Source organism: Pipra filicauda, unplaced genomic scaffold, assembly GCF_003945595.2.
Source record: "Pipra filicauda isolate LSUMZ 115617 unplaced genomic scaffold, ASM394559v2 scaffold1_size10287979_pilon, whole genome shotgun sequence".
In the NCBI taxonomy this organism is placed as follows: domain Eukaryota; kingdom Metazoa; phylum Chordata; class Aves; order Passeriformes; family Pipridae; genus Pipra; species Pipra filicauda.
In genome coordinates, this window is record NW_024104310.1 from 8055459 (window position 1) to 8067722 (window position 12264).

Sequence of the window (12264 nt, forward strand, 5' to 3'; positions counted from 1 at the left end):
CGGCGCAGTCGGCGGCGGGCAGGGGCTGCGGGGTCCCGGGGCGCGGCGCCAGCGACATGCGGCGGTGGCGGCGGGAGCGGCCGGAGCGCGCGGCGGACGCGCGGCGCTGGCAGCGGCGGCGCCCGCACCACGTGACCTCCTTCCACCAGCGCCGCCGCCGCGCGCCCGGCCCCGCGCACGCACCTGCGCGTCACGGGGAACGGCCGCGCGCGTCAGCGCGAGGCGGCACCGCCCGGGGCGCGCCCCCTCCGCGCCCGCCCATTGGTGGCTGTGGCGGCGGCGGCGCGCGCGGATTGGCCGGGGCGCGGTGACGGACGGGCGGGAGGGGAGGGGGGAAGGGAGGGGGCGGAGCCGGGCGGGCCAAGGGCGCGCGGGGACGCGGGGGGGGGAGAGGGGGGGAGCGCGTGAGGGCCCTGCGCGCGCGTGCGCGCGCGGCGCGAGGCGGTTGGTGCGTCCTGCGCGCGCCGCCCCGGGAGCGGCCCCAAACCCAAACCTGTGTCCGCCCTTATCCCCATCCCTGTGCCTGTCCCCGTTCCCATGCCTGTCCCCATCTCTGTCCCCATTACTATCTCCATCCCTACCGCTGTGCCTGTCCCAGTCCTCGTTCCCCTTCCCGTCCCTATCCCCATCCCTATCGCTGTCCCCATCCCTATCCCTACCTCTGTGCTTGTCCTCATCGTAGCCCCGTCCCCATCCCTATCCCCGTCCTTATTGCAATCCCGTCCCCATCCCAACCACATCCCCATCCCTATCCCTGTCCTAGTTCCCGTCCTCATCCCTATCCCCGTACCCGTCCCCTTCCCTATCCCTGTCCACATCCCCTTTCCCATTCCTGTCCCCGTCCCCATTCCCATCCTTGTCCTTGTCCCCGTCCCATCCCTATCCCTGTCCCTATCCCCGTCCCATCGCCGTCCCCATCGCTGACCCCGCCCCATTCCAATTCCTATCCCAATCCAGTCCCCATCCCTATCCTCAACTCTATCCCTGTCCCCATCCCCGTTCCCATTACCGTCCCCATCCCCGGCCCCGTCCTCATCTCCATCCCAGTCCCGTCCTCATCCCCGTGCCTGTCCCCATGCCGACCCCCTCCCCATCCTTGTCCCCGTCCCTATCCCCATCCTCATCCCTGTCCCCATCCTAGGGGGCTCCTCTCCCGGGAATGGGATCAGGCGCTGCTCCTCCGTGCGCTTCGTTTCCCGGAGCCCCGCGGGCTCCAAGGATGCCGCCCGTCCCAGGAAGGGTGGCTCCCCATCCCGGGATTTGGCGTTTGTTTAAAACCATTGCGGTGCCTCCACAAAGTGTTCCCTGTGCACGCAGAGAATTTTGGGGGAACCGTGTAATCCCAGCATAGATAAAGTGCTGGGAATGGCATATAAGGGAGGGGGGAGGAGGTGTTTGGGGGGTTGGGAGTGGTTAACTGTGAGATCCAAGCAGCGGGGAGTTTTCCACTTTGAAAAGAGGTGACTGTAGCACTTAATGGATGTAGAATTTACGGGAGAAGGACACAGTGAACGGTGAAGTTGTCTTTTCCTCCCTCTGCTTCTGATTTTGAACACTTTTGGTAAATATCCACCCTTTCCACATTTTCTTGAAAAATGAACAATAGTTAGAAGTAATTTTCTTTATGGGCAGCTTCTCCTTTTTGGGGTACAGTGGTACTTAACATGCAACTATGCCAGGGTACAGCTAAAACAGCCTAACAGCTGGATGACGTTCGGGGAGATGGATTGGCTTCTCCCTGATCCTAACCACCCATTCCCAGTACTAGTGTTCTCATCTAACCTGCTGAGAGGGCAGGGAACTAAAGCAAAAGAAAGCCATTTGTACACAAAAGTGACTTTCTTCTGAAGGATCAGACAGGCTTTTAGGAGATACCTACATTTTTTGGGATAGCCTAATTATACCCTTCATGTCCTGGATTATGGGGTTTTACAGGATAAGTGCTGGTAACCTGTGAGACAGCAGGGATAACAGCCTTCAGTGAATAGGGACATGATGGAAGGATAGTTATTTCATGAGAAAACATGGGGTTTATGTACTTTGTCAGTGATGTCTGCGGTGGATGTAACTCTGTGTGCTCCTTCTCCGTGTCCAGCCTCTCTGCAGTAGATTCCCACTTCATCACAGACCTAGAGCATCCCACCGTAGGGATTGCTGCAATCCCATGATATGGTGGGATTTGGTGGGCCAGCAGAAAAAGAGTAGCCTATGGAAATCCAGCTTTTGTGAACAGGGATACTGTTCAAAGCTCTCCAGGAGGTGCAGAGGGAAAGCCCTGCCTGATGTACATCACCACATCCCTTTTTGCTTTGTGTGTTTTAAAAGACAGAAGTGTTTATAAAGGACAAGAATTGCAGCAACCATAATCCTGCAGGACCATCCCTTGTGTAGCCCTGCAGCTGTGCCATCATCTTTGCACTCACTCCCTCTGGAATGTGGGTCCAAAATTTGGGCTATTTACTGAGCCAGAGGACTGAGAGAACTGAGATAAGAATTACATTCCAATAACATACATGGATTTGGAAAAATAGGTGAAGTTTGTAGTAGTTCCATCTCCTTACAGTTATTACTTGCCTGTAGTATTTGCATTTTCAGAATATACATTCATACCCCTCCATGCTGGTGAGCATCAGTATTTTTTTTTGTTTGTAAGAGTTTCTGGGTTTGCTCCTTCCATGACACCCCACTTCTTTGGATGAGGTCTCTCCTCTTACTCTCTTTTTCTTAGCCCATTCACCTTTTGGACCCTTGTCTATTTATCCATCTTGTTTCTGTTAACCTGCACCTGCTCCCTCTGTGTTCATTTGCGGGAGTTCACTACTGCAGGGTTTCCACTCCCCCTGCCTTTATTGGCTTTATTTCTTGCCTCAGATGGCAATGGAGTTGTCTCACCTTAGGATAACACCTTGCTTGTCAGCCTGTGCTGCAGCAGGAACACAGAACTCATCCTTTCTGGGCATGGGTTTGTTTTAAATTTGAAGACAACCTTTTAACTTTCTTTTCTTTCACTGTTTCTTTGCAAGGAACTGGCTAACAATCCTTACTCCATCAGAATCATGCAAATGCTTTGTTCTATCTTGACTGTGACACTCAAATACAGGCAGATATAGAGTTTTCAGGGAACTGGTTTGTTTTTCCATGCTCTAGGACTGGGTGACACTGCTGATGGCCTTTGGGAGCACTCTGGGACACAGCTACTCAAGCAGCAGCTTAAGCAAAGATGAGAGGATCTGGATCATAGTAAGGCTGTCGTTGCATTTCCCCTGCCCAGGTGAAGCTTAAACAATTCCTGGAGTGCTCTGGTGCAGAGGGAGAGTGCACCTGTGGCTGAGAATGTCTAATCCAGGTATTGTGCATTATTTGAACTCTTACTGTTTATATATTTAGGGCTGAGCAGCCTCACACACTAAGTGGCCCTTCGCTGAAATTCCCTCCCCCTATAACAATCCAAGTGTGATGTTCAGGCTCTGTTTTCCCAGTGCAGCATTCCATAGCATCAGGACCATTAGGGATTAGGTCTTTCACCTGTACATTCCCTGGTCCTGCTGTAGCCTCTTCATGCCTGTAGTGTTTGCAAGTTGTGTGAACTACAAAGGAGTTCAGAGAACTTTGGGACAAAGTGACATGTGCTGTGCACTGCCTGCACTCCAGGCCTTTACCAGATACTCCTTCAAATCAAACATAGCCTTTGGATCAGTTCAGATGATAAATGGCATTAATGTTGTTGTAAATGAGCCAACAATATGGTCAGTGAATGCAACACATCAGGTATGGCCACGGGTCTGAAAGAGGAGATACCACAAGGGAGAACTGCAAGAACCGTCTGCAGGAACAAGGTGTTGAGGGAGGCTGGAAAAAAGGAACATGACTTTCTTTTGTTTCCTATGTCTGCTGTTCCATGAGGGAGGAAAAACCACGATGAATTTCATGTAGCAAACTCAACAGTCAAGTATTTTTATGCTAATCCAGTACGTGCAAACCCACAAACACCCAGCTACTCATCTCCCAAATGCAGAACAGCTCTGACTTGTACCTTCAATTCCTGTAACAGCAATTATCAGCACAATTACCTGCTCTGTCCTTCAGCAAACCAGGACCTTCACGAGGAGGTTTTTTGAAGTGTGTCCAGTGTTTGCGCTGGGCGTGCTCCCACAGGCACAGCACAGCCCTTGCGGCCAGCAGAGGTTACAAAGTACATTCAGTCCAGCCTTACACTTTTTCCTGCCCCTCCTGCCTTTTCCATCACCATACTTTCCAATATTCAGATGGAAACACTGGCAAAATGTTAGTAGAAGCAAATTAAGGAACAAATTCAGTTCACAGGGGCTACTGACACTGATGCCGTACAAGTCCTGGTGTGCAGCTGGCAGGGACACGTTCCATACTTTCTGAAGGAATAAGTTTGATGTATGAGTACAGGTCACCTTTTCCCATTCACTTCAGCAGGAACAGGTCTGACTGCAAGCACCAGAAAACAAATGGGTACTAAGAAAGTGACTTTCAAAACCACATTTAAATTAAGACCTGAAGTGAAGAGCAAAGAGCAGTGTCTGCAGAACATTCTTTTTGCATAAATACATTATGTGGGTACAAGGGTAATATTAAATTATTCAGAATGGCATTTTCCTCTGGAAATTACCCTTAATAAGTGTTCAATATGGGTGAAAGTTCACAGATACTTTGGAAGTAAACTGGTTATTCTAAAGCTGACTGGAGAGCTCAGTGTGAGCAGTTACAGAGCCTGCCGTGAGACAGGATTAAACACACGTGGTTTCACTGCTGCTTGGACCAAAACTCCAACTTACCCTATGGTCCCTCTGAAAATGGCAAGGAGTGTTCTCAGTGTGCAGTCTTGGAACCACTTCAGTCAGATTCCTCCTGTCTGTCATGAGGACAAGAGCTCAGGCCTCGCAAAGAGAGGCTGGTTCTTTCTGTGTTACCCAAACGTTCCCAGCAGAACAGTATTCCTTAGAAAAAGGAGATGAATAGGCCTTGGATACACAATGATTGGAGTTCAGTTCAGTAAATAGCAAATATTGTCTGATCTTGGACCTTTTAACTGAAGCATTACAAAAGTAAAACAGGAAAATGTTTTCATCAGTCAAGTGATCAATGCCAACAAAGGGTCATTTTTCCTCAGTTATTTCAGAGCATCTCTAGATACTGAAAAATACTGAGGGCTGAAGTCTTCTAAGAAACATTTTCTTACACCTAAAGAGTTAAAAATATCCAGAGTAGGTAAAAACCCTTCCCAGACCAAGGAGCCCTTCAGAATAATTATCTTTCACAAACAGCTCTTGCTGGGCAAGGAAATGCGCAGGGAAGCACAGGAATCGATGATGTGTTTTACAGTTCTGCTGGTTAAAATAGAATCTATTTCTTCATCTGCCCTATTGAACAGGCTTTCAGGAGTCATGGGGGACAGTTCTGCCACCTCCATCTGCAGCATGGTCCTGTCTGTGGAAAGAAAGGGAGCACCTGGAGCTGTCGCAGTGGTCTCAGATCTATAGGTACTGCTTGCTGCCTGTCCAGAGGGAAAAATGTGCAAGAACTGGAGTTTAATGACATTTTATTAACTCTTTTCCATGGCTGGGGCCTCTCACAAGCCACGTGAAGAGTCCTGGACCGAAGCTTTAGTTGCGCTGTCCCTTTAATCTGGAAAATGCAGCAGCACTGCTGAGTCACCCCTCCTTTCTCTACCCTCATTTACTTACTCCTGCCCCTCCCTTATGCTGGAACAAGCATTTCTCTAGTTCTGTAGAAAACTGATCTGTATTAAAAACGACACGTTTTCTTTAGCTGTGTTTACTGCACCAGCACCGGCACTTGTGCCAGGACAAGCCGAGTGCCTTTTTGATGGCACCGCTGTTTGTTCGTGCTTGCGGGGCCCGCTGCGGTTCTGCTCCTCACAGATGCAGAGTTCAGCTCCGAATCCCAGAAGGAAAGGGTGGAAATTCTCCAAACACAGTTTTGTGTCACCGAGGAGGCTGATGTCCGTAATTTTGCTAGTCCTGTGTCCACAAGGTGCCAACAGCACTACTTGTAATAACGTTACAATAGGAAGTCTGTACATGTTTGTCTGAAAACTGCAAATTCATTCTGGCTTTCTGCTTACTGCTGCATGCAAAGCTGCCTGTGTGGAACAGGGCCAGAAGACTTTGTGCTACAAAATACATAAAAACAAGTACCTACCAGCTGTTCAACCCTTATCTTCAAAATACAGGGCTTGAATACAGGGCTGAAGAATATGCTCATGCGAATAAGTGATAGAGAGATCTCGCGATCCATTTAGGCAACTCCCTGCCATCCCAGCTCCCAGAGGATGCTGCAGTGCCTGTGCTGGGGCTGTATCCTGGCTTTTTACGTGGTTTGTGTGGCGTTTGCAGGGAGCCCTGCTGCCCACTTACCCTTAATCAGTTATCTACCACAAATTATCCCCTCCACACACCCTAGGAAGAATGAGAGCCACTATTTTTAGGACCAATCACTCCATCTCCCACACAAGGATAATCAGAGATGTGCTGATGTCAGCTCTGATGGCAGCAACCACAGCACCAGACCCCGAGGTCGCTGCTCTTGGGCCAAAGCAGCTATTCCAATTCAGTACCATCAGGAATTGCAGGGAACAGAGTCAATATTTACCCAGTCAGAAAAGGTGTTGGAAGAGACATTACAATGTTTTTCACAGAGAAAGAAAGTGAGATAAAGTCTAAGTGAACAGTTTCCATTGTGTACTACAGGAGTGTTTTTAGACATGAAAGGTACCTGCAAGAAGAAATTTTTCACATTTAGTTCAAAATTAAAGTTCTTATAGGAAAGGGGAATTGTTCTAAAGAAAGAGTTTTTCATTACTATTAAAACCCTCACATTTTATAAGCAAACTGAAAACAGTTCACCTTTTACCTCAATGTTTATAAATGGAAAAATAATGGATCCATTTACTGCATTATTCCATTGCAGTATTCAGGGTGGAAACACAGTACAAAAGTCCTGCCTGCATTACTCCATTAGCATAAACCAACTTTAAAGTCCAGGGAAAATAGGAGTGCCTCTAATAGTTTACACTAATCAAAATGCACGTACATTTACACATGTGAAAGAACTTGGCACAAACTGCTAAAACCAAACTGATGTTGTAGGGTTTAATTTCTTCCATCTACAAGAATCTACAGTTATAAAAGTCTCATCTTCAAACTTTACAGTACATTTACATTAGCAAATACCCCACAGCTCTCCTCATTCCTCCGCTTCTGTACAGATCATATACAATAAAAAGTTTCGGGTTTTTGTTGTACAAACATCATTTTACACTTTAATACAGATGAAAATATTGTCCTCTGGCACCTCATTTCCTCTGTGGTGCCTGTGTATGACAGTACAGATCACTTTCAATCCATGCTTTTGAAATCCTCAGCTCAAGTAACACGGACTGATCAACAGGCCATAGCTTCTGCAACTCTGAAGTTTTAAATAATGAGAAAAATCTCCCACTTGTTTGTATAACAATCAACAGTTTATTAATGGATATGGTGAAATTTTAGCTATCCACCAAAGATGTGTAAAAAATTGTCATGAAAGTAAAAATAAATAAAGCTGGTTTTAAATCAGTCTTGTTTTACATTTCAGTTCAGAATGCAACATTGAACACAAAACTGTCATTGAAGTTTTAAAGAAGTCTACCGATACCCAAATTACAGCTTTTATGACAAATCTAATGAGAACTGAAACTGATTTGGTTTTAGGTTTAAAGACTTTCACATTCAAATACAGTGTCTCGTTTAGCACAACACTTCCTTTGACAGTGATGGGCAACAGTGATGACATATTGCTGTATTTTGACATAAGGCACTATGATATGAATATGCCATACACTTGCCTTATGCCACATATATCCATTGCTGACCAGTGACTTCTGTCAAATACAAAATGAAAAGGTTTCAGAATACAGTGCATTTTAATGAAGGACATCATGTGAAGTCTTCCAGCAAATGTTTTGAAGACATTTTGAAATACGAGCCTACATTTTAACATAAGCTTTTGTCATGCTGCTTTTTTTTTTTTTTTTGCGACATCACTGGGGGAAGAGACTCATCATCCGTCACTAAGTCCCAATACACATTCTCAACCATCCTGCTCTGTTCTATTGCAGTCACTGCTCTTGAGACAAACTTGACCCAGAAACTTTGTTCAAGTTCTCCTACAAACATGTACATTCACAGCAGTCATTCGCTCTCATTCTCCTTCTGTTTGGCACCTGTGAACAGAAGAGGAAAGCAGGTGTGACTCCCTTTGGCTCGTAGCATGGGGCTTTTGGAAAAGCACTGCTCATCCCAAATGCTGGAACTTTCCATGTCACCAAAATCTTAAGCCTGGATGTACCATTTATAAAGAATATACTGCAGGATTGCTGAATGCCAACACGAAACAGAGCCACGAAGGCCTTGAGACCATCATTGCTTCTGACTTCATTGGTAAGTCCAAGTAACTCTTCTGGGAGGTGACTCCAAGTGCATTTGAAGACTCTCCCCAGCACAAAAAAAAGTAGTTTAAAACCCCCCAAAGAAAAAGCCACAGCCCAAACCTGTCCCTCAGCTTAGAGCCAAGCTTATCACCATAATAGCCCTAAAAAAATGAAGCCCTGCTTGAGCATAAACTGTGTAACAATTCAGTTTGAGTACACTGTGTTGATGGGCCCATTTTTCCTGGCTCAGAGGCAGATTTTGCTGACAGCAGGGATCCAGGAGACCTGTTCAGCAGGAATGTACAGCACCTCACCTCTTCCCCAGGTACTCAAACCATGCTGGGCAATGACTGAACCCCATGGTGAGCTTGGCTTCAGCATCCAACTCTAAAGAGCAAGAATTTCTTGCCAGCAACTTGGAGTTGCTACTTGTAATGTATAATCAAACACTGAAAGATTCATTAAATACATCCAGTTTTCACATCACAACTGGTAATTTTTTTTCCCTAACATAGGCTGGTCTAAATTCCTGCCAGCCAATAAATTTTCCTTTCCAGTCTCTGAAGAGAAATTAACACTTTTAGGGCATGATTTATCAGGTATGCTTACACATCCACTTTAAGAGCTAAATCACACTCCAAACTCTAAAAACTAGATTTACATTGCAGACATCCCCTCTTCATGAGACACATCACAGTCTAAAATTGGGCAGTTGCCTGTGGAAATGCAATCTAACGCCTACCTGCTCCCAAAAAATGCCTTCCCTAACCTCATCTCTTCCATGGCATAACCCTGCCCTCTCTGTTGTTCTAACCCCTGTGCAGTACCCCCATACCAGACTGTTCTGTGAGCCAGCTCAGGGTGCCAAGCTGACAAAACTGCAGCTTTTTTTGCTGGCTCAGTTTCCTGTTGGATCAATGAGTCACAGCAGCTCACAGAGATCTCAGTGTGGTGCTGCCACCTGTTAACACCAGCAGTGCATAGCCCACAGTCTGGGAGCAGGAGCTGTCCTTTTCAATTAACTACAGAGCACTTCTACATCAGTTCAGAGTTGCAATGTAGGTGTCCATGTAATTCCAGTATAACAAAGCTCCTTGTTTGTCAATATCCAGATGCATCTTTTCTGCCTAATTTTTGCTCTAATTAAGTTCGACTCTCCTTGGATCCTTCTGCCCACCAGTCATGGAGGAAACTCCCTTCTCTGCCTGGAGAGACACCAGCTGCCTGTCTTTATATCTCCCTCTTGGAGAGACAGACACCCCTCCATTCTCTCTCTAGGACATGATTCCATTTGATCCAGACCTTTGGGCTGATTTCTCATCCTCAGCAGTACCTTCCACAGAGAGCTGGGTTACTTGCTCTCCGAGGTTATTAAAAGAAAGCAAATGCACTGACATAATACCTCCAGCAGTGTAAGTAATTACTTCTTTTCAGAGGAAAAATCTTACTATTTAACAAGCTACATTAGCTTTTTTTTTTAAACCTACAGAGAAAAAACACTTTAACATAATTATGTTATCTACCAGGGCAGATAAGAGATCCCAGTTAAGCTCACATTCAGACTTTTTTCTTATTTGAAGGACACATACAGCTCCATTTATTTAGTCTGATTTTTTTTTTTGAACCAAAATGGTAATCCTCAAGACATTTTTTGTCTTCCTCACAAAGCCAAAAGATGGCTTTGCTTTAGTTCTTGTGACACTGAAGTCATTATGTGGCCAAAGTGAAGTTACAATTAAGAACATAAAGCAGGTTAGGAACTCGGGCAAAACTTAAAACCAAACCCAAACAAAAACCAACTAAATGAGCCCCCCCCCCCCGAACCAAGATAAAAGTAGCAGACATAAACCTGTATCTCTGCCCCAAGTTGAGCCAACCAAACCACCCAGCACAGCTGGACAACTGAAGGGCTCTGAGGGGGTGTTTTTGCAGACTTCATGGAAAACACGGCTGCATCCACACAAGGAGCACTTGGCCAGAGTACAGAAGCTCAGGAAGGTGGGGAAGGCACCCTGTTGAAGATATTGTCTGTATCATGGAATCATGGAATCACAGATCGGTCTGGGTTGGAAAGGGCCTTAAATATCATCCAGTTCCAACCCCCTGCCATGGGCAGAGACACCTTCCACTAGACCATGCTGCTCAGAGCCCCATCCAACCCGGCCTCGAACACTTCCATGGACGGAGCATCCACAGCTTCTGTGGGAAACCTGTGCCAGGGCCTCACCACACTCACAGTAAAGAATTTCTTCCTAATATATTTCAACTTCATCCTACTAAAACATTAATCAGGACCTTTTTTTTTTTTCCTCTAAAAAGACGATACATGAACAACAGGGACATTCATAAAGCTTCTGCATGCCACCCTCAGTGAGCAGGAGACTGACAGTTAATACTTTGTCAGCTTTTTCCCGAAGAGAAATCATTAATGTATTTAAGAACTATGACACAACAGTTACAGAAGTTGAAGATCAATGTCTTCGTCAAATAAATTAAAGCCAGCGGGGTGTACACACTACCAAACCTTGTGGCAAAGGTCAGAGGGCAGATAGATCCATACCTGCAGGTGTGAGTACCAAAGCCTGTAGGATGTCAGAAAGGGAGATGATACCCACAATGCTATCGGCTTCATTCACTACCACCAGACGATGAACCTGCCAGCAGGGAAGAGAGCTTGAGATACATGTACCTGACTTAAAGTAATAGCCAAAGCAAAGAAAAAACAAAACAAAACAAAAAAACCCTAAAGTAAAGCAGTACAAAGACAAGTAGAAAAAAAACCAACCCCAAATGGTTCAAAATGTTAGCAATACCAATTCCTTCCTTCATGGCAATACAAACATACTTGCCCTACATAAATGAAAACAGTGCATGTTTAAAAAGCACACAGCTGTATCACATGGAAACAAAATCAGATAAACTGACAGGTAAGTCAAGATCTAGGTCTTGAAAACACTTCTGCTCTCAAAAAGTGGCACTCTCATCAAGCACTTTTCCCCAGCTTGCAGGCTTTGCCCAACTCAGCCTGTGATCTCAAAAAATAAGATACAGTAATAAAATGAGGCTTCCTTCTGAAAAATAGTTTCTGTCTTTCTCAGTAGAGAGAGGCACAGCACTAAAATTTGTTGTATTTTGACATGTCTGAGTTGGTTTAAACTTAACTTTTCTCATAGGGCTACACAATTGAAACTGAGAGCCAGACTGGTTTTAAAGGAATTTATTTTCAACAGACTGTGACAAAACTTCTGTCCCAACTGTAGGGAAAGTAGGTGGATACTCCTGTATCCTGAGGCTTATCCTGAGAACAGGCCACAGCAGTGAAAGGCCACTGGAGAACCAGGAGAGTGCCCTAATTCCAGTCCTGGCACCAGAGCCTGCTGCAACTGGGCACGGGATTGTACAACCTAAATATCACAGCTGAACCAGCTCCTAAGTAGGAGATCCTAAAAAAAGTCTGAAGTTGAGAGCCTACTACATGTTTCCTGTTACCCAAGTGAATTATCTCTCTTCACTATTAAGCTGAGAGAAAATATTATTGTGTTTTCTTTTTTGATAAACGAAGTTGGTGATATTGTAGATGCGTTTATTAATTTTTGTATATGCATGTATTTAATAATTTTATTCCTGTCTTGGTGTAATGAATTCAAGAAAAATGGACAATGTAATTGTTTAATTTCTTTAATTTCCAGTAAGACCAAGCACTTGTCTGGCAGCTAAAATTAGCTTGTAGTTTTGACTGACTCATTTTTACATGTAATCTCACTGTGTTTAGACTGAACCAGAGGGTAGGAGTTGTTCTTCAA

The 12264-nt window shown here is 45.5% G+C and overlaps 1 protein-coding gene across 4 annotated transcripts in view; it reads right to left on the minus strand.

The window, feature by feature from the left end:
- Positions 1-7128: 7128 nt before the first annotated feature.
- Positions 7129-12264, minus strand: part of PRKAG2 (protein kinase AMP-activated non-catalytic subunit gamma 2) — a 207962-nt gene continuing 202826 nt past the window's right edge. For all 4 annotated transcript variants that reach the window (XM_027727847.2, XM_039380758.1, XM_027727848.2 and 1 more), the window contains 2 exons: positions 11022-11115; positions 7129-8254 (listed from right to left, as the gene is read on the minus strand). In XM_027727847.2, the coding sequence (XP_027583648.1) occupies positions 8223-8254; positions 11022-11115 (126 nt within the window). In that variant the 3' untranslated portion in view covers positions 7129-8222. The remainder of the gene's footprint in view (positions 8255-11021; positions 11116-12264) is intronic.